We start from the raw sequence: 22,986 nt of genomic DNA, 5'->3' as shown, positions 1-22,986 counted from the left end.
TAATCACACGATGGAGCTGTTGTTATTGTTGTTGTTGACATTTCGTCAATTTGGGATTGATGGACTTTGATTAGATAGTTGACTGTTTCCAACTGTGAGTAGTTGACTGTTTCCAACTGTGAGTAGCAAGTGTGTGTGTGTGTGTGTGTGTGTGTGTGTGTGTGTGTGTGTGTGTGTGTGTGTGTGTGTGTGTGTGTGTGTGTGTGTGTGTGTGTGTGTGTGTGTGTGTGTGTGTGTGTGTGTGTGTGTGTGTGTGTGTACGACTGTACGTGAATATGTGTGTGCACTGCTCACATTGTTTTTGTGTGGGTGTACGTGTGTTCGTGTGTGCCTGTGTTTGGGTGTATGTGTGAGTATAGGTGTGGGTACGTGCGTGCGTGTGTAGGGGGGCATTGGTACATGTTGCTGTGTGTGTGTGTGTGTGTGTGTGTGTGTGTGTGTGTGTGTGTGTGTGTGTGTGTGTGTGTGTGTGTGTGTGTGTGTGTGTGTGTGTGTGTGTGTGTGTGTGTGTGTGTGTGTGTGTGTGAGCGTGCGTGCGTGTAGAACACCGTGACCTGGCGTAACTTTTCTGTGTATCCGCGGGCATCCGCCCTCATTGCCCAATAATTTTACCTGTGCAGTTTTACTGCCGTTCTGGCCTTCAACCCGTTGAACAGGTTGGAAATGACTTGGATTCCTTTACTAGGAATAACCACAGATCCTCCCCCACCGACCCGTAACATTTTGTTCACAGGATCTTTCTCTAAATTCAACCCACCATTCAACCAGATACACATACAGTAAATGATATTTCACAGGATTCTTTTGTCACGTAAGTGACGTAACCTCCCACACTGTTTATGATTTACAGTTTATGGGTTATAGTTATGAAAGCTGACACTGTGTGCCAGGCTTTTGGAGCGTTGAAATCGGATGAGCTGGTACTCAATTCTAATTCTGTGGTTGACGCTTCTGTGGGAGTCAATAGATTGAGTTTCAAAGATAACCCCCACTCTCCTCTCTCTCTCTCTCTCTCTCTCTCTCTCTCTCTCTCTCTCTCTCTCTCTCTCTCTCTCTCCCTCTCTCTCTCTCTCTCTCTCTCTCTCTCTCTCTCTCTCTCTCTCTCTCTCTCTCTCTCCCTCTCTCTCTCTCTCTCTCTCTCTCTCTCTCTCTCTCTCTCTCTCCCTCTCTCTCTCTCTCCCTCTCTCTCTCTCTCTCTCTCCATCTCTCAGACTCCCCTCCACCTGGCAGTGATAACACAGCAGGTGGGCATGGTCAAGACCTTGCTGAGAGCAGGGGCCGACCCCGGAGCCCTGGACCGCAATGGGCAGACGGCGCTCCACCTCTGCTGTGAATACGGCCAGCAGGACTGTCTCTCTGTGGTCCTCTCTCGCTCCTCCTCCTCCTCTTCCCCCTCCCCCTCCCCTTGCCTGGAGACCAGAAACTATGAAGGTAGGTTCAGTCAGCCTCCCTGATTCATACCATTGATTGATTGATTGAAAACTTTATTAACAGAATGGGTACAGTACAGTACAGCTCAATACATACAATTGTTAAGGGGATGCAGACCAGAGAAAGACTTTCGTCTTGTTTACATCAGGGTCCCCCATTTTCAATTCATCATAACATATATGACATACGACATACAGATAGACAGTACTGCTACATCTATACATTTATGACATATCAGATTTGCAAATACAGTACTGTTTGTGATACAAAAGTGTCCAGAAAAAGAGTGTATATACATTTGGCATAGAAACTGTACATTGGAGGAGGTTGGGTAGGTGGGGTGGGGGGGGACACTGTACATTGGAATACTGACAAAGCCTTACTTGGTCATTTACTGTACAACTAGGTTAGGACATTTGTAGGGGCCAGTTTCGAATTGCAGTCTCACGTAGGTGTTTTTTGAGAGTGTTTTTGAAAGTGGGTAGTGATTCACATTCCTTTACAGCTTTGGGTAGGGCGTTCCACATCGATGTGGCATAATTGCGAAACGTGTTTAGTCCCTTGTTTGAGCCGAATCTGAACCATCTGAGAGAGTCATAGAATTAGAAGTAGAATTGTGGTTACTTTTAGGTGATCGGGTCATCCATCGGGTCGTTCGTTGATTGTGATCCCACTCTGTGAAACTTGATAAATGCAAAATCATGTTGTTGAAGTTGAAATGGAATTTCTCCCAAAATGTATATTAGGCCAAAAAAAGGGTATAGGTTCTGCGTTTCAAATCCCTTCACTTCACTTTCCATGTTTCTAATTCTCAATAATTTTCTCTCTCTCTAAACCACGAAATGTGTCCTGTTATATGATTAACAATAATGTCACTACGAACCATTCTTTTTGTGTGTAAGTGTGCGTGTGTGTTTATGTTGTCCTAACACTTAGATGGTGTCTCCCTCTGCAGGTCTGAGTGCCCTCCATCTGGCAGTGCACGGTGCCCATAAGGACTTGGCCAGAATGCTGCTGGATGCCGGAGCTGACATCAATGCTATGGTCGGTGCCCTTCCAGCATTTTAATCAAGTTTCACACAATCGCACTGTCTAATCATGTATTGTCTTTGATCTTGTCTGATGACTCTTCCCTTTCTATGATGCCTTTCTTTTTTAACAGGACATCAAAAGTGGCCAGAGTCCTCTCATGCACGCGGTAGAGTGCAATAACGCAGACATGGTCCACTTCCTCATTGAGGTAGCATATAATGTGTGTGTGTGTGTGTGTGTGTGTGTGTGTGTGTGTGTGTGTGTGTGTGTGTGTGTGTGTGTGTGTGTGTGTGTGTGTGTGTGTGTGTGTGTGTGTGTGTGTGTGTGTGTGTGTGTGTGTGTGTGTGTGTGTGTGTGTGTGTGTGTGTGTGTGTGCGTGCCTGTGTCTCTGTGTGTGTGTGTGTGTGCACATGTGCGTGCCTGTGTCTCTGTGTGTGTGTCAGGGTCTGTGAGTCAGCTTTCTTTCTAATCAAAAGCAGATTCTTTCAACTCTTAATAACTTACACTACACTTTTTTCTTATAAATGTTCTTTGTTGGGTCAATGCTTGAATCACAAATACTGTGTATTCATCTTCAACCCTTTCTGTTTCCTCCTCCTCCTCCTCCTCCTCATATGTATTTTATTAATTTTTTTTTAAGATAAGATAAGATAAGATAAGATATTCCTTTATATATCTATATATATTAGCCTACTGGTGATTACATTTTCTATGTATTAACATTTAGTTTTTGCACACAGGGACAATTGAGGACAGGAAGATACCCTGGGGTCTACATTTTGCATCACGTAGGTGACCTGCTGTTAAAACCCTAGTTTAGAGTGAGCACCACCCACTGTACTTTTGGGTGCATAGCGCCTGTAAAGGGGGGGGTGGGTTTTCTTTTCCTTTTTGTGTTTGATTTGGTGCCACTGGTAGTCCTCCTTGCTCTCTGTGTTGCTTTTTATGTAAATAAATATTATTATTTTGCAAACTGTTTCCTGGTTTTGTGTCGCTGCATTCTCACCCATCATGTCTGTTGCCTTGTGTTGCGCCCCTCCACAGGGGTGCGTAACAGGCTGTATGTAACCCTTTCCATGCCTTCCACCTCATTCTTTTTTTTTTTATTATTTGTATTGCCTGTATTTATGTCTTCTACTATTACCATGGCCATTATTATTATTGTATTGTAAATGAGGGCTATTTTATTTTATTGAACTATTTTATTGCACTGCAGTACTGCATAATCTTACTGTCTATTGTCACACTCCCAGGTCAGGTCAGACCTGGGAGAGAGAACGCCACAGCACTCCCAGGTCAGGTCAGACCTGGGAGAGAGAACAATACAGACATTGTATGGTGACTATCCAAACATTCTGCAGTCACCGAGAGACTAACACGGGGAAATAATGGTACCTGCCAGACGCGCCGCTCGCTACATAACCACGGATCCAGGATACTGTGTTTGGTTAGTTTATTGTAGTTAAAAACAGTTCATATAGTATAAAAAAATAGAATGAGTCACGGTTTGATTCATCATAGTGTAGCGTACGTGCGGTCAGCAAAGTGTGACTTCCCCGTTCACCCCCTCATTGTTACTGTTTCCGAAACCCGCAGGTGAACAGCTGACTTTACTACTACGACACCACGTGACCCATTTGTGAATGACGTGATCAATGACATGACCCTAACAACCCGAATTGTGTATACCTGTCACCAACATGTCGGCCCCTAATTATTACATAATCTCATTTCACAGTAATAATTACCAATACTTCAATTAATATAAAACACCACAATACAAATTTCGTTCAAATTTTTTGTCTTTTTTTCCCCGATTTTTTTTGTGCGCAAGGAGTTCATAGTTCATACATTAGAGGTCTTGATACTCTTCTTAAATCAACCAAAGTCAAGTCAATTCAAACGTCAGAGTCACGAAAAAGTCAAAATAATCCAAAATCATGAGAAAGAAACAAAGCCTTCATGACTGTCGACTCCTGAAGAAGGCAAATCTTTGTCACAGGTCTATAGGGAAAGCTGCGGGTCCGCGTCTTAATCCAGACCTTTCGCACAGGTCAGATCTTGTCTGGCATCGTCTCTGTAATCCTCCCAATGATCCAGGAATTCCGTGGTGCGGAATCGTCCATTATTGAGCACTATGTCATCGGGGATGAAGTTCCGCTTGATCCTTGTTCTGTCGTTCCTGTAATTGTGGCAGGTATGTGAGATGTCTACTGTTGAGAATTGATTCCACTTCGTGGAGTACTGTCTGGAGTCCCTCCTCATCCTCTTCCCTCTATACCATCCTCCTCTCCTCTCCTCCTCCATCCTCCTCTCTCTGTCCTCTCTTCCTCCTCCTCTTGCCATCCTCTCCTCTCTTTCTCCTCCTCTCCTCCTTTCTCCATGTGCTGCTCTCTCAGCTTCTGCAAGTCGATTCTGAAACTGTTCAATGGATCCATATCTCTGAGACACCACGTCACTGAGGCTGCGTTGTTCTCTCTCCGCCTGCTCTTTCATCCTCTTCAAACTCTTCCTCAACCAACCAACACCTCCATCATTCTCTACTGAGGCTTTATGCGCTGCAGTACCAGTCTTATGCACTGGGGGAAGACCACTCCCTCCATCTTTCCAGTATGGGTTCAACTCCAGCTTATGCAGACCAGCCTGTTGGATGGCCTCTGCTTTGGCTTTCTCCTCCTCTTGTCTCTTCTTCTCCTTTTTGATCTTTTTTGACCTTTTCTTCTTCTTGGTCTTGAAGATGGTCTCCTGCTGTATCTGATGAAGACGTTGGTCGAGCTCTGGGAGGAGCCATGTGTTCTCTCCTCTCTGAATCTTTAACTCCTGCTTGGCCTCGTCGATCACCTCCTGATGAATTTTACGTTTATACTCCATCTTATTGGTGCTGCTCGAGCTTTCAGAACTAGCTCCGAACGCTGCCATGACACTGTCGTCTCCTCCAACTGGTCCATTTACAGTCCATCCAAGCATCGTATTGACTGCATATGGCCCTCCATTCACACTTCGGATGACTTCCAGTGGTTCTAAGGCTCTGGGAACGTTCAGACCAATCAACATCTCCACGTCTGCATCTATCTGGGCCCCGTTCCATGTACGTGGTTCAACTAAGTCGATCAACATGTCCATTATCCAGCTTCAGTTAACCCGATGTTCGAAGCCGGGATTTTCCTGTTTCACAAACCTGGATTCAGTCTCGTTAACTCAAGCCAGACTTGAGAGTCAGGCTAGATGCGCGCTCCCGTTTTAGGTGGAAAGCCAGCACGTATCGATGGCAGAGACCCTGATTCTCAACGGCATTGATTGATTAATTGATTTAAGACTTTATTGACAGATTGCAATAGGCTCAATCGCCTCGCCGACAAGTTAAATGCGTTATCTATAGGCTAATTCTAAGTCCATCATTACCTCAATCAATCAGATTATATTTCTTTAAACTTGCCTGCTGGATTGAATAATCAAATGAGATCTTGCTAGCGAAAATAACTAGTTAACTGTTATACAGAATTACGAGACGGCTTTCTTGCCCATTGATTGATGTATAGTCAATCTTTTACTTATCTACTCTGTGGTGTAACGGGTTGTTCTTTTGACTTCCACACGGATGACCCGGGTTCAAGACCGGGGTCCTTCTTTTTGCAATATAGGAATAATTCAATTTGGTGCACGTTGAGAGCTATATAAAGAATGACATCCTCAATGCATGTAGATTTATAATATTTTAACTTAAAACCAGGCTACTTTGGCGTATAATCATTAATATTATATTCAAAAAAATCATATTGGAAACTCCGGGATTAGAACCCGGGTCGCAAGATTGGGAGTCTTGAGCACTACCGCTGGGCCACTGTGCCAGATGGGATAAATTCATTGTTTATACATTAATGAACGAGAGACCCGTGTTTAGAATATTCCTTATTTTGAATGACGTTTTATTCCTTTATCCTCATTCATTCATGTGACGTCAACGGCTCATTCAATTTCTCAAATCCGTCAAACAGCGCATCTCATCAGACATCTTAATCCCAGTTACAATTAAAATAACCACATTGTTGTGTACATCGCACGAGCGAGCGCCACCGTCGCCACGGTATATATAACGTGCATTATTTAGGACAAAGTGAATTTAATATCAGCATTTTGGGTCTATTTTACATTTCAAAAGCCCCCTCTGGAAGAATGGAGCACAAAAACGTAATTCAGAATGGTATAATGCAGATCGTAGACTGTGGGAATAGTTTCAGGAAACGGGCTGTCACTTCTTTGCGGGGGCGTGGCGATAGTTCAGGCTAACTTGAACTTGAACTCTGCTTTCGACCAGGCTCAAACTTTTGGATATGTTGTCATGGTGATTTGGAAAATCCAGGTACATGAAATCGGAAAGTCAGGCTAACCGAGTTAGCCGGATAACTTTATCCGGCTAACTCGGTTATCCCGGTACATGGAACGGGGCCCTGTGGCAGATAGACATGCTTCAGATGAGGCCATTTTTCCAGATCTTGCTGTTGTGGGATGTTACCTCGATTGACAGGCATTTGATGTTGTGTAAAGATTTTTGGTATTTTACAGTATCGGTCACCGTCCAATCCAGCGACTTCCAAGTCAGATGTAGTGCAACTGTCAACCACCTTTTCTTGACCCATGGTATGTAGAAGGATCCTTGTTTTACTCCCAGATAGTCCCAGTTTATCCATCAGACCCATTGTGCAGAAGGACGCTGAGCTCCCTGGGTCTAGAAAGGCATAGGTTTCCACTGACCTTTGACCTGTGCTTGATCTAACCTTAACTGGTACGATGGCAAGCTTGCAATCTTGGTCACCGGCCCCAGTAAGGCCACCGGTATGGATCTCGACTAGAGTTCTGTCCACTGCTCTGTCTGAGTTGCTCCTGCCTTTCTCTGCATCTCCATTCTCCTTAGAGTGGATGTGAAGCAAACTGGGGTGTCGTGAGCCACATGTCCTGCAAAACAGACGTTCCCTGCACTCTCTGCTGATGTGCCCAGTGCACAAGCATCCAAAGCAAACTCCATTCTCCTTCAGGAACTCCATCTTCTCGCTGTGAGCTCTCCTCTCCAGTAGAGTACATGACTCCAGTGTGTGTCCACCCTCTTTGCAGAAAAGGCAAGTCTCCTCACATCCATCCTTAACTCTGTTTTCCCAATGAGCATCTCTTTCAATTGTGGAGAACGTTGTGGCAAAACTACTCCCTCTAGCCTGAAGACGAGGCACAGGTCTAGCTCTGCCACTTTCCTTGAAAGCCCCCGTCATTGGAGCGTCTTGTATGTCTCCAAATACAGGGTCTGTAGCGATTCTCGCTTCCCGCTCAATAAAAGTCACAATATCTGTGTATGTAGCACGTTTGCGATGTCCTTCCTGGATGTTACATGCTTCTGTTCGCCATTTGTCCCTCAGCTTGTAGGGCAACTTCTTGATGACAGCAAGCATGTTTGCAGATGTGTTTAGGTCACATAGATTATGTACGTCTTTCATGGCATTGCAGCATCCGCGCAAGAATAGGCTGTATGTTTGTAAGGCTTTCCCATCCTCCGACTTAATAGCTGGCCATGCAAAGATTTTGTCCATGTAAGCGGATGCTATGACATGCTCGTTCCCAAAGTGTTCCTGGAGTAAAGCCTTCGCCGTAGCATATCCAGTGCCATCAGTCATATGTTGACAACTTTTGACTAGTTGTTTAGGCTGCCCCCTGGTGTATTGATCCAAATAGTGCAGGCAATCAACAGCATTGTCAGTCCTCCTTTCTATAGTCTGTTCAAAGGACTGTATAAAGCCATGGTACTGCAGAGGGTCACCTTCAAATGGTTGGATGTCTCTTTTCGGCAGTGAAGCAATGCATTGCTGATGCACCAACATGGAAGTGAGGTCGTTTTGTTTTTGCATAATAGACATTATGTTGTTCTGCTCACTGCTGTTGTTCCTGGAAACAGGTTGTATGTCTCTATGCACAGACAATGGAGGCCATGTAGTCTTTGGGACCGTGCTCTGTCTCGGTGTGAGCGCTGGGTACTCTGTAGCGTTTGAGATCACAGTCTGGGTCTGTGTGAGTGCTGAGGGCTTCTGGAGGTATTTGGCTCCGTCAGATTGCCTTTGCTTTGGTCGTGTGCCTCCAACATATGCAGGTTGTCCTCTTCCATCCTTGTGTGATACAAATGTCTCTGCATTAATGTTGAGGCCCTTTTCAAAGTAGGATTCCATTCCATCCGATTTACGAGAAGCAGCACTCCACACCCCTGACCCAGAGGTTCTCAGAATATTTAGCCTTGCTGCCGATGCAGCTATGTCCACTTTCAACTGAAGTTGTTCCTTTTGTTTCTTTATGTGAGCTTCCTGGTCCTCAAGAGCATGCTTTTGTTCAAGCAACTCTTGCCGAGCCATTAAGGCGGCCATGTCGGCCTCGGCTCTGAGGCGTGTGGACGCATTAGAGGAAACCTTTGATCTAGAAGATCTTGAACCATAATTCTTGCTACTATGGTTGGATATGCTGTCCCCTGGTTGAACATCCTCTTGAGCATAACGAGTACTGTGCAACTGAGGCCCCGTCACTTCTACATTTCCCACACCCCCATGCTCTCCATTTTCCTCCTCTGCAACCTCATGCTGCTGTATTTCAGTAGGCCTGTTATGAGCCTCTAACTGAGGTGTGTTTCCTTTGGTTACTGAAAACCAGGCATTAACATCGCTAATGAACCCATCTTTATGTTTATTGACCTTTGAGAATCAGTCATTTTGCTGTTCCTGTTCATCGAGTGGAATAAGAGGCACCAAACAGTCATGAAGTTCATCAGCACTGTCAGACACCTGCATCAAAACGTCAAGTTGTGCTTCAACCAGTGCAACATTTTGCTCATTTTCCATGAGCTCTCTGACAGAGGTTATCAGACGTTTTATTTCCTCCACTTTCCCTTTGCATTTCTTTTGGAGTGATTCGACTTTGTTTGCAAGAGCTTTTGCAGTGAGAGTTATTTTTCTCTTTTCTTTGTCCTGTTTCCCAACATTTGAATCACTCATTTTGAAAGCACAAGAAAGTTATCACAAGCCATGAGAATCCAATTCCAACGTTCAATGCATTTGCAAAACCCGCCACATATATCAGCCACAGCAAGAGAGCAGTGCAGCGCACGTCAATTGTTTGTTGTCACACACACATGATAGAAGTTTTGCCCGGCGGGCTGCGCACACACATCCACAGCGTGTTTCAGCATAATAACAGTTAGTTAGGTAGAACCAGCTCAAAATTGTTCCAAACGAACCAACATAGGTCCACACTGCGCAACGGGTCGGGTTACATTACCGCAAATCCGTTGACGTATGCTGGATCGGTCCGGTCCTTTGTGCGTGCGTGCGATCATCCCATTGTTTACATGCGCGCGTTGCTCCTTTGCTCCGTCCAATAATGTCTGACTTATCGGGACCTTTCGTGGATCCAATCCTTCGTTCAGTGTCGCTTTTGCTGACAAATGTATGGTGACTATCCAAACATTCTGCAGTCACCGAGAGACTAACACGGGGAAATAATGGTACCTGCCAGACGCGCCGCTCGCCACATAACCACGGATCCAGGATACTGTGTTTGGTTAGTTTATTGTAGTTAAAAACAGTTCATATAGTATCAAAAAATAGAATGAGTCACGGTTTGATTCATCATAGTGTAGCGTACGTGCGGTCAGCAAAGTGTGACTTCCCCGTTCACCCCCTCATTGTTACTGTTTCCGAAACCCGCAGGTGAACAGCTGACTTTACTACTACGACACCACGTGACCCATTTGTGAATGACGTGATCAATGACGTGACCCTAACAACCCGAATTGTGTATACCTGTCACCAACAGACATGATGTGAACATTGGTCCCCTACCTGCTGACATTGGTCCCCTACCTCCTGACATTGGTTCCCTGCCTCCCTCTAGTGGCCAGACTAGCCTGATGGTACAGGCGGCCATCTTGTTTTGGTTCCAAGTGATATAATTAATATCTAATTATCTGTTATCTTGGGCCATCCCTGTCTGTGTGTGATGTTGTCTCCCTGTCTGGTTGTTATGTGTGATTATGTCTTCTGTGTCTAGTTTGGTGTATTCCTAGTGTGTTTACAGATTTTGCCTTTTTGTATTATTGCCTGGCATTTGCCAGCTGTTAGTCATTACAATTAGTGGTAGTATTTAAGACCTGCTTGTTACTGACTTCCTGGTGGCGTCATTGTCTCATGTACCCTCCTTGCTACCCTCACTCTTCCTCCAAGTCCTCGGTGTTCCCCTGTTGTCTTCCTTGCTTTGTTGTTTTGTATGGAGAAGTGTTTTGTAAGTAGTTCTAGTATTTTGTTTGTATTGCTTTGGATCTCAAGTAAACATCCATTTCTCAAGCTTCGCTCCTCGTCTCTGCCTCCGTTCCCTCTCTGCAAACTGTGTTCTCACCTTCATTTAGCAACCCCATCGTAACAGTCTATTCTATTTTACTAACTAATTTATTGACTATTGCACTATTTTACTCTGTCTATTTTATTATTTGTATTACTGTCTATTTTAAAACTGAATCAAACCGTAAACAAAGAGGCCTATTGGGATGTTAAATCCTAATGTGAAAAACTGTGATTGGCCTTACCTTGCTGCTATCTTTGTTATGCTTGTTTTATTACATGGCGTTTTAACATCCGCCAAAATGCTTGATTGTGATTGGTCAATAGCGCTCGGTTGCCCCTGACAGCGGTCAGTTATTTCTCGATAACTGACCGCTGTCATGGGCAACGCGCAATGATGACCGCTGATACGGGTAACAGAGCGCTATTGACCAATCACAATCAAGCATTTTGATCGCAGTCACGAAAGCTGCTCAGCATATGCACAGCTGCACTCATCAGTGCAATCAGACCACACACCTGCTGGCTGCCGGCGATGACAGAGGAGCCACAGAACAACTGCGTCTGCATTTGATCTCGTCTTGTCGATTGTGTAAAATGAATTAGGTATATTGTTATTAAGTTAGCCATGTAATAAGCGGGATAATGTATAGCTATACTCGTCATTGTCGCAAAATAATTGACCTTCACTGCGTTTATAGAACTCCGTGTCGGTAAATTATTTTGCGACAATGACCTCGTAGCTATACATTATCCCTTACTTATTTAATAAAATATTTGTACTGCTGTGAAGCACTTATGAAAGGTGCTATACAAATAAGGTTATTATTATTATACCTGTACCTCCCCTGCCCCCTCTTATCTTTATCTTTCTCTTTCTAAGCTTTGCGTGACACAACTACCCTGGCCCGTGCTTTCCTTGTGTTACCTCACATCCTCTCATCCTGCAGATGCACTTTTATTCCTCTCAGAACCACTGCGATGTCAACAGCCAGTCGTACAGCGGGAACACGGCTCTGCACGGCGCCTGTGGCCGGGGGCAGCTGGACACGGTGTGGCTCCTGCTGAAGAGTGGAGCCGACAGCAGCCTCAAGAACTACCACAATGACACCCCCGTCATGGTAGCCAAGAACAAGAAGGTGACAGAGAGGGAGGTTGGGGGAGAGGGAGGCTGGAGGAGAGGGTGGCTAGAGGAGAGGGAGGTTGGGGGAGAGGGAGGCTGGAGGAGAGGGAGGCTGGAGGAGAGGGTGGTTGGAGGAGAGAGAGGCTAGAGGAGAGAGAGGCTAGAGGAGAGGGAGGATGGAGGAGAGGGTGGTTGGAGGAGAGAGGCTAGAGGAGAGGGAGGATGGAGGAGAGGGTGGTTGGAGGAGAGAGAGGCTAGAGGAGAGGGAGGATGGAGGAGAGAGAGGCTAGAGGAGAGGGTGGTTAGAGGAGAGGGAGGATGGAGGAGAGGGTGGTTGGAGGAGAGAGAGGCTAGAGGAGAGGGAGGATGGAGGAGAGAGAGGCTAGAGGAGAGGGAGGATGGAGGAGAGGGAGGATGGAGGAGAGAGGATGGAGGAGAGGGAGGATGGAGGAGAGGGTGGTTGGAGGAGAGAGAGGATGGAGGAGAGGGTGGATGGAGGAGAGAGTGGTTGGGGGAGACGGTGGGTGGAAAAGAGGGTGGTTGGAGGAGAGAGAGGCTAGAGGAGAGGGAGGATGGAGGAGAGGGTGGTTGGAGGAGAGAGAGGCTAGAGGAGAGGGAGGATGGAGGAGAGGGTGGTTGGAGGAGAGAGAGGCTAGAGGAGAGGGAGGATGGAGGAGAGGGTGGTTGGAGGAGAGAGAGGCTAGAGGAGAGGGAGGATGGAGGAGAGGGAGGTTAGAGGAGAGGGAGGATGGAGGAGAGGGAGGGTGGAGGAGAGAGTGGTTGGGGGAGAGGGTGGATGGAGGAGAGAGTGGTTGGGGGAGACGGTGGGTGGAAAAGAGGGTGGTTGGAGGAGAGGGAGTTTAGAGGAGAGGGTGGGGGATAGAAGGATGGGGAGGAAATTATGCGTGAGGTTTGGTTCGGTTCTGTTGACTTTATTTGGATGGGTGAGCGTACTACTCTGTATGATGCCATTGTTGTTGTGATGTTAGCTGAGTTTTGCACATGCGGGTTAAGGGAGAGGTGAGCTATCGCGTCATCCGTTCAGGAAAAGACACGTATAGGCTTGTAAAGACGGCGACGCAAGGGGGGCGTCTTCAGATTTGCCCACTCTGGGAGCCGGTCTCAGAAAATAGCGTATTCAGGCTCCCAGAACGCAGTTCCGTGTGGATGAAAGGTAATACGATAAAATACTTTGACTGATACAGGTATGGGGTGGGAAAGTCATCATTGCTTCCCCATGGTGGTCACGTTCCGAACTCCATATTTGTTATACCATTTCCAATGTTGCTAGGGTTTGGACCTAATTGTATTTCCTGTCAGTTATTGCATTAGCAAAAATATTGCAAGAGGAAATAATACATGAATGATGAATTATAATTACATTAATAATTGTATGTATAATAACTAATTATATGAATAATTATATTAATTATAATACATGAATTATGTTGGGAAATCTAGTACATTATTTTAAAAGGAATACATCATGGGGGGTATACACTTATTTTCTATTGGAAGCTTAATTAGCTTGGATTGTGCTGATTGCCTTAATAATTACCTGTAAGCAATGATGAGCAATTAGCATAGCAATTAATATTGTTTGTCCAATGTCTGCCTGTCCTGTCTGTGTTGTGCGCACATCTGTTATGAAGTTACAGAGAAACTCATGTATGATGTCCTCCTCTGAGCCATGAAAACTTAGCATGTATTTTCATTTCCATCTAGTGGACAGACTAGTGTAGTGCACTCTCCACAAATGATTTTGGGCTTGTGGGTTTTCTAAATGTTGCAGCTCACGAGTCAAAACCAGGCAATGTACAGTACGTAGGGTTTCTAAAAAGAGTGAATATTATTTCAGGTAACAGATGTGTTACGGGGGAAGGGCTTCAAAAACACGAGAAGTCAAGACCAACCATGTGGATCAGTCTCACCACACAGGAGCAACGTGAGACCCGGTGAGAACAAACTGCATGCACACACCTATATAATATAACTATCTGATGCACACCTGACACCTATATAATATAACTATCTGATGCACACCTATAGAATATAACTATCTGATGCACACCTATATAATATAACTATCTGATGCACACCTATAGAATATAACTATCTGATGCACACCTATATAATATAACTATCTGATGCACACCTATATAATATAACTATCTGATGCACACCTATATAATATAACTCTTTGATGCACACCTATATAATATAACTATCTGATGCACACCTATATAATATAACTCTTTGATGCACACCTATATAATATAACTATCTGATGCACACCTATATAATATAACTATCTGATGCACACCTATATAATATAACTATCTGATGCACACCTATATAATATAACTATCTGATGCACACCTATAGAATATAACTATCTGATGCACACCTATATAATATAACTATCTGATGCACACCTATATAATATAACTATCTGATGCACACCTATATAATATAACTATCTGATGCACACCTATATAATATAACTATCTGATGCACACCTATATAATATAACTATCTGATGCACACCTATATAATATAACTCTTTGATGCACACCTATATAATATAACTATCTGATGCACACCTATATAATATAACTATCTGATGCACACCTATAGAATATAACTCTGATGCACACACCTATATAATATAACTATCTGATGCACACCTATATAATATAACTATTTGATGCACACCTATATAATATAACTATCTGATGCACACACCTATATAATATAACTATCTGATGCACACCTATATAATATAACTATCTGATGCACACCTATAGAATATAACTATCTGATGCACACACCTATATAATATAACTATCTGATGCACACCTATAGAATATAACTATTTGATGCACACCTATAGAATATAACTATTTGATGCACACCTATATAATATAACTATCTGATGCACACACCTATATAATATAACTCTTTGATGCACACCTATATAATATAACTATCTGATGCACACCTATATAATATAACTCTTTGATGCACACCTATATAATCTAACTATCTGATGCACACCTATATAATATAACTCTTTGATGCACACCTATATAATATAACTATCTGATGCACACCTATATAATATAACTCTTTGATGCACACCTATATAATATAACTCTTTGATGCACACCTATATAATATAACTCTTTGATGCACACCTATATAATATAACTATCTGATGCACACCTATATAATATAACTATCTGATGCACACACCTATAGAATATAACTATCTGATGCACACCTATATAATATAACTATCTGATGCACACCTATATAATATAACTATCTGATGCACACCTATATAATATAACTATTTGATGCACACCTATATAATATAACTATCTGATGCACACCTATATAATATAACTATCTGATGCACACCTATATAATATAACTATCTGATGCACACCTATATAATATAACTATCTGATGCACACCTATATAATATAACTATCTGATGCACACCTATATAATATAACTATCTGATGCACACCTATATAATATAACTATCTGATGCACACCTATATAATATAACTATCTGATGCACACCTATATAATATAACTATTTGATGCACACCTATATAATATAACTATCTGATGCACACCTATATAATATAACTATTTGATGCACACACCTATATAATATAACTATTTGATGCACACCTATATAATATAACTATCTGATGCACACCTATATAATATAACTATTTGATGCACACACCTATATAATATAACTATCTGATGCACACCTATATAATATAACTATTTGATGCACACCTATATAATATAACTATCTGATGCACACCTATATAATATAACTATCTGATGCACACCTATATAATATAACTATCTGATGCACACCTATATAATATAACTATCTGATGCACACCTATATAATATAACTCTTTGATGCACACCTATATAATATAACTCTTTGATGCACACACCTATATAATATAACTATCTGATGCACACCTATATAATATAACTATTTGATGCACACACCTATAGAATATAACTATCTGATGCACACCTATATAATATAACTATTTGATGCACACCTATATAATCTAACTCTTTGATGCAAACCTATATAATATAACTATTTGATGCACACCTATATAATATAACTATCTGATGCACACCTATATAATATAACTCTTTGATGCACACCTATATAATATAACTATCTGATGCACACCTATATAATATAACTCTTTGATGCACACCTATATAATATAACTCTTTGATGCACACCTATATAATATAACTATCTGATGCACACCTATATAATATAACTATCTGATGCACACCTATATAATATAACTATCTGATGCACACCTATATAATATAACTATCTGATGCACACCTATAGAATATAACTATTTGATGCACACCTATATAATATAACTATTTGATGCACACCTATATAATATAACTATCTGATGCACACCTATAGAATATAACTATTTGATGCACACCTATATAATATAACTATCTGATGCACACCTATATAATATAACTATCTGATGCACACCTATATAATATAACTATCTGATGCACACCTATATAATATAACTCTTTGATGCACACCTATATAATATAACTATTTGATGCACACCTATATAATATAACTATCTGATGCACACCTATATAATATAACTATCTGATGCACACCTATATAATATAACTTTGATGCACACCTATATAATATAACTATTTGATGCACACCTATATAATATAACTATTTGATGCACACCTATATAATATAACTATCTGATGCACACCTATAGAATATAACTATTTGATGCACACCTATATAATATAACTATTTGATGCACACCTATATAATATAACTATCTGATGCACACCTATATAATATAACTCTTTGATGCACACCTATATAATATAACTATCTGATGCACACCTATAGAATATAACTATCTGATGCACACCTATAGAATATAACTATTTGATGCACACCTATATAATATAACTATCTGATGCACACCTATATAATATAACTTTGATGCACACCTATATAATATAACTATTTGATGCACACCTATATAATATAACTCTTTGATGCACACCTATATAATATTACTATTTGATGCACACACCTATATAATATAACTCTTTGATGTACACATATATAATGGAACTCTTTGATGCACACATATATAGTATAACTCTTTGATGCACACATATATAATATAACTCTTTGATGCACACACCTATATAATATAACTCTTTGATGCACACATATATAATATAACTCTTTGATGCACACATATATAGTGGAACTATTTGATACACAGATATATAATAGAACTCTTTGCTGTGCACACATAGAACTATTTGATGCTGTGTATCCACTACAATGCACACATACAGTATATAATATAACGTTTTGATGTACACATGTACATACTATTCATACAATACACAATCACACCGAAGTTACAGTATTTAATATGTACTCTCTCCTGCTCAAGGATCCCCATCTCCCAAACAGAGTCTGGGGCGCTCACCAACCGTCACCCCTCACCCCTTTCACGGTGCCCCACAGTCTCCCAGGGTGCCACCTACTCTCTCTCCTCACAGCCAAACAACAGAGAGCCTGTCAGGTGGACAGTCCCCAATGGACATCCAGGTGAGAGAGGTCCAGCCAGAGAAGCGAAGCTCCAGCAACATGACTGCAGTTGACATCAGACTGTCCCAGAGAGTGACCTCTTCCTGTCCTTTCTACCTGTCTCCACGGCTCCACTCCCCCATGCCCGGCGTCCCTCTAAGGGCTGTCATGCCTGGACACCTCTACTCCCCTGTGGCACAGAGAACCCATTACCCAGACAACCCTTACACCCTGCTCCCTCACTCAGCCGCTGTCTTGCCCGCTTACCAAATGACCATCAGCGACTCCCGGCCTGCCAGCGGCTGCAGTGACCAGTCGGACATCTCCACCATGAGTGTAAGCAGCGGGGACAAATGTGACAGTTGACAAGAGAGCTGTGTTGCCGTGTGCAATCTATGAATGAATGAATGAATGAAAACTTTATTTAACAGATTGCAGAATGGGTACAATACAGTACGGCTCAATACACACAATTGTTAAGGGGATGCAGACCAGAGAAAGACGTTTGGGAACTGACTGGAAAAGGACTGGATGTCAGTGGATAATAGGCGATACTTGGTCAACTCTCATTGCATTAATATGTTTAAAAAAGGTGAAAAAATACTTTTCAGAATTGCAGAAACAGACTTGATGGCCTAATTATCTATCGTCTTCCTGTCACACATATTTACACTATAGTATAGGATACTGGATTGGCTATGCTGTATTATGCTTGTGTGTGTGTGTGTGTATGTGTGTGCGCATATTATAATTATTTGTTATGTATGTGTGCAAATGAGTGTTTCGTGGTTTGTTTCGTGGTTTGTTTTATGTATAAAAGAATTAAAAAAATGAACACAATACATATTTTTATATTTTGTAAGCAAAAGTCTGAGAATACCTTACCTCAATTGCATCAAATAGTGAATTTTACTTTTATACCAAAACATGACACCTTCTTCAGATGATGGATATCTTGGAACAAAACTCTATGTAAACTCTATATACTATAAAAACTCTAAATTCTTTGCAAGATGGTGGCACCCTTTGACTGTCTCCATCTCCCTGCGACTTTAGTGAGAGGTTGTTTGGTTGTGGATGCTGTAAGTATGTTGGGTGGAATCTATGGACCAGGTTTTGGGGGGCTTTGAGCTTCAGGGCAGTGACATCGCATCCTGTCTCACAGTTTCAAGTTTCAAGTTTCTTTAATAGTTGTCATACAGAAGTACAGAATACTTTCATACAAAATGCTTCTTACTGTTACGCTCCAGAGACTGTGCTAGACAAGATAGTATCAAATAACATAGTATAGCATGTAATTTAGAAGAAGAAAATGAGGTCACAGTGTTCGGTATAGACATATGTACAATGTTCTGAGTTACCATATAATATACAATACTATGCAGTGTACTAATGTACAGTACTATATAGTGCAAAGCAGAAATGGGATGAGGTACAATTTAGGTACAATTTACAGTAAGGTGTACGAGTTGTAGTGCAATCCTTCATCAATAAATATAAAGTGTGGGGAGTGGGTGCTACAGTGTGTTTGTTTAAAGTGGGTGTGTGCTATAAAGTGTGTGGAGTGGGTGCTACAGTGTGTTTGTTTAAAGTGAGTGTGTGCGTGTGGATGTGTGTGCTATGTGCGTTTGGTGGTTGTTGTTGTGTAGTGTTCATTGTTCGTTTAGCAGCCTGATGGCCTGGGGATAGAAGCTTCTTCTGAGTCTTTCTGTGCTCGCCTTGAGACTCCGGTATCGCTTGCCTGACCGCAGCAGTTCAAAGAGGCAGTTGTTCGGGTGACTGGAGTCTTTAATGATTCTCTTAGCCTTGCCCTTGCAACGCTTGTTGTAAATGTTCTGGAGGGTGGGGAGCCCCCCTCCAATTGTGCGTTCGGCTGAACGTGTGTCACTCTTTGTAGTCTGCTTCGGTCTTGTGCAGTGCTATTCCCAAACCAGGAGGTGATGTTGCCAGTCAAGATGCTCTCTATTGTACATGAGTAGAAGTTCTTAAGGATCTTCTGACTGACTTGGAACTTCCTTAGGCGCCTGAGGAAGTAGAGGCGTTGTCGTGCCTTCTTCACAACACTGTCAATGTGTGTGGTCCATGTCAAGTCCTCGGATATGTAGGCTCCGAGGTACTTAAAGCTGTTGACTCTCTCAACCGGTGCCCCGTCGATGCTGAGGGGGCTGTAGTCCTTGACCCCCGACCTCCTGAAGTCCACAATCATCTCCTTTGTTTTGCTGACGTTCAGGGAGAGGCTGTTTTCCTGGCACCATCCCGCCAGGACCTTGACCTCTTCCAGGTAGGCCCTCTCGTCGTTGGCAGAGATCAGGCCCACCACCAGTGGTCTGCATCTATCTATACTATAGGCTTACATTCTTGCTCTCTCTTTACTCTCCTCTTTCTTCTCCAGTTCTCACATTGGGTCTCATTCCCGAACGAAGTTACGACAAAAAATTTCGTCTTAGCCAGATTTCGGTCCATTTAAGACATATTGGGGCTGGGGGCAAGGTCAAGTAGTAGTCTGACCAGTTTGTTTTGTGATGTTTGTAATCTTGTTTTTAGCGCCTTTGAGGTGCTTTGGTACCATGAGGTGCAGGCATAGTCATAGTACCCTTGAATGAGTGCTCCTGCCAGAGTCTTCAGGGTATTCTTGTTTACCAGAGAGGAGATCCGGTACAAGAATCTAGTTAGTTGGTTGACTTTTTTTATTACATTGGATGCCATTTTGTCACAGGAAAGATTTGCCTGTAGGATGGAACCCAGGTAGGTAATTTCATCTTTCCTTGTGACAATATTGTCACCCACTGTAACGGAGAAGCCGTCGGTCTTGCTGAGTTTGTTATTTGAACCGAAGAGAATGGACTCTGTTTTGCCCATGTGTAATGATAGTTTGTTATCGGCAAGCCATATGCAGATTATGCAGATTTTGCCTAGTTCCGAGCTGAGGGTTTTTTCAACCTGCAACTTGTTCTTGTCAGAGACCAGCAGGGCTGAGTCGTCCGCAAACAGGAACAAGTTGCAGTCACAGGCTGACGACATGTAATTTGCATAAATTATGAACAGTAGCGGTCCTAGTATGCTTCCTTCCACAGCTCACTGATAGGGTACCGTTTACCTCCACCATCTGTTCTCTCCCCTCCAGGTAGGATTGCATCCAGCTCACTGATAAACTATCAAAACCAATTGCTTTTAGCTTGTCAATCAGAATGGAGTGATTGACAGTGTCGAAGGCCTTTTGTAGGTCCAGCATGACCATGCCGCAGTATTTGCCCGCGTCCACCTCTTGTTTGATGTGGTCGTTCAAATAGAGGAGGCATGTGTCAGTGGAGTGGGATGTTCTGAAGCCAGATTGGAATTCGTAGATTAGATTTTTTTCCGCCAGGTACTTTTCGACCTGTTCGTAGACTATTTTCTCCATGACTTTCGAGGTGGAGGTAAGAATAGAAACAGGGCGGTAGTTGCCTGGGTCTAATTTGCTGCCCTTTTTGTGCAGAGGGGTCACTCTCGCAATTTTGAAGTCCTTGGGGACGTGTCCCTGTTTTATAGAGAGGTTTATTATGTGAGTGATGACTGGGGTGATGGCGGCTGCTGCGTCTCTGAGGAATTTGGAGGGGATGTTGTCATGGCCAGTGGCCTTGTTAGGTTGGAGGGCGCTACATTTTTTTAGTACCTCATCGGTTGTTACCATTTCAAGTTTGAAGTCGTCCTTGCGGACCCCTAGGTTTTTGTAGTATGCTACTATGTGTTCTACCCCATAATGCCCTGAGTGGAGGGTAGTTTGTTTACCAGTGTTGTGGCTATGTTTGTGAAGAAGATGTTTAAGTAATTGGCTACATCCAGCTTGTCTGTGATGAGCGTGTTGTCCGTCTTCATGTTTATGTTTGAGAATCTGGTTTTAAGTTTTTTACTGCAGCCTAGTTGATTATTGAGTAATTTCCAAAGTTCACATTGTTTGTTTTTGTTTTCCTCAGTTTTGTCATTGATGAAATTTCTTTTTGCGGTTTTGATCATGGTGTTTACGTCATTTCTTATTCTGTTTCTTTGAATTTTTAGTTCAACCACGTGGGCTTGGAGTTCACTGTTTGAGCTTTTGGAAAGCTTTGTCTGACTTTTATGAAGTTCAGAGCATTTTTTGTCTCTGGTTTTCATAGCGGCCAGTATTTCAGTGTGCATCCATGGCTCAGCGCGATTTTTAACCCTGGTGGTTCTTAGGAGTGCCATGTTGTTTAGTATTGTTGAAAATTTGGTTTTGAATCCAAGCCATGTTTCTTCAACCTGTGTACCACTGAGTTCATCTGACCAGTCCAGGCTCTCCAGTTCTAGGTTAAAGGCCTCTCTAGAGTAAGTTTTGAGGTCTCTAGATGTGACTGTTTTGTGACAGCCGGCCTTCTGTTTTAGCTTTTTGCGGGTACAGAAAATCATATAATGATCACTTAACCCGCATGCTATCACCCCTTTATTGGAGATCATGGACTTGTCAGAGGTCAGGATGAGGTCAATGATGGTTTGTGTCGAATCACATACCCTTGTGGGTACCCTTGCGCCCCACACATCTGTATCCAGCCACTGGAGCTGTGGCCCATTATGCTCCTGTTTCTAAAATGACAGTCAAATATATTTAAAGCATACTCAAATGTCTTACTTTTGGGGGGGGGGGGGGGGGGGGGGGCACATAAATTGTACTATATTTGGCAAGGGGGCGTTTAGATTTATATGGATATTTTGGGAGGGCTAAATAGAGTGATCCTCTGGTCCTCCTGTTGAGACTACTAATGACAGAGAGGAATGGGGCCAAACCTGAAACTTTGTGATGCTAATGTTGAGAAACTGGCAGAGAGCAACGACGACCTCGCTGTGTGAGCAGCCATGTGGAGGGTGTGTGTCTGTTTGTGGTGGGGGGGGATACACACATTCTGATTGTGTCTCCTCACAGAAGCAATTGACTTATTTATTATTATAAAAAAAAAAAAACGTTTCCCCCCCTCTTTTTTCCTCCGTTTTTCTCCCATCCCAATGTTAGTCGTTATGCCAATTCCTAATCCCCTTCCTGGTCGCTGCGCACTCTACCCCCGACAGTCGGTCTGGGAGAGTGGAGGCTATCACATGCTTTCTCGGACACATGTGTAGCCAATCAACCGCTTCTTTTCACCTGGCAGCGCGGACTCTCACTGAGAGGGTGTAACATGTGGAAGAATCACAGTACCCCCCTTAGATCCTTTCCTCGCTGAGCAGGCGCCCCGACCGAACTGTAGGAGTCGCTGTTTACAACGACCAGGACCCACCCACCGGATTTCCCACCCTCTAACACTGTTAGTACGACGGCCGGCCAAGCCGGAAGCAACGCAGAGAGCTGGGCTCGAAACCAGTATCTCCTGCAATTG

The 22,986-nt window shown here is 42.8% G+C and overlaps 1 protein-coding gene across 1 annotated transcript in view; it reads left to right on the top strand.

Annotated features, from left to right (window-relative positions):
* The window catches only part of bcl3 (BCL3 transcription coactivator), an 80,586-nt gene extending 62,048 nt beyond the window's left edge, over nt 1-18,538 (top strand). The window contains exons 4-9 of the mRNA XM_084307936.1: nt 1,212-1,431; nt 2,387-2,475; nt 2,594-2,671; nt 11,795-11,962; nt 13,805-13,901; nt 17,487-18,538. Of these exons, the coding sequence (XP_084164062.1) occupies nt 1,212-1,431; nt 2,387-2,475; nt 2,594-2,671; nt 11,795-11,962; nt 13,805-13,901; nt 17,487-17,989 (1,155 nt within the window). The 3' untranslated portion in view covers nt 17,990-18,538. The remainder of the gene's footprint in view (nt 1-1,211; nt 1,432-2,386; nt 2,476-2,593; nt 2,672-11,794; nt 11,963-13,804; nt 13,902-17,486) is intronic.
* Nucleotides 18,539-22,986: the final 4,448 nt, after the last annotated feature.

Source organism: Notolepis coatsorum (assembly GCF_963971535.1).
Source record: "Notolepis coatsorum genome assembly, chromosome: 2".
Classification (NCBI taxonomy): Eukaryota; Metazoa; Chordata; class Actinopteri; order Aulopiformes; family Paralepididae; genus Notolepis; species Notolepis coatsorum.
This window is presented reverse-complemented; position numbering and strand designations above follow the sequence as displayed.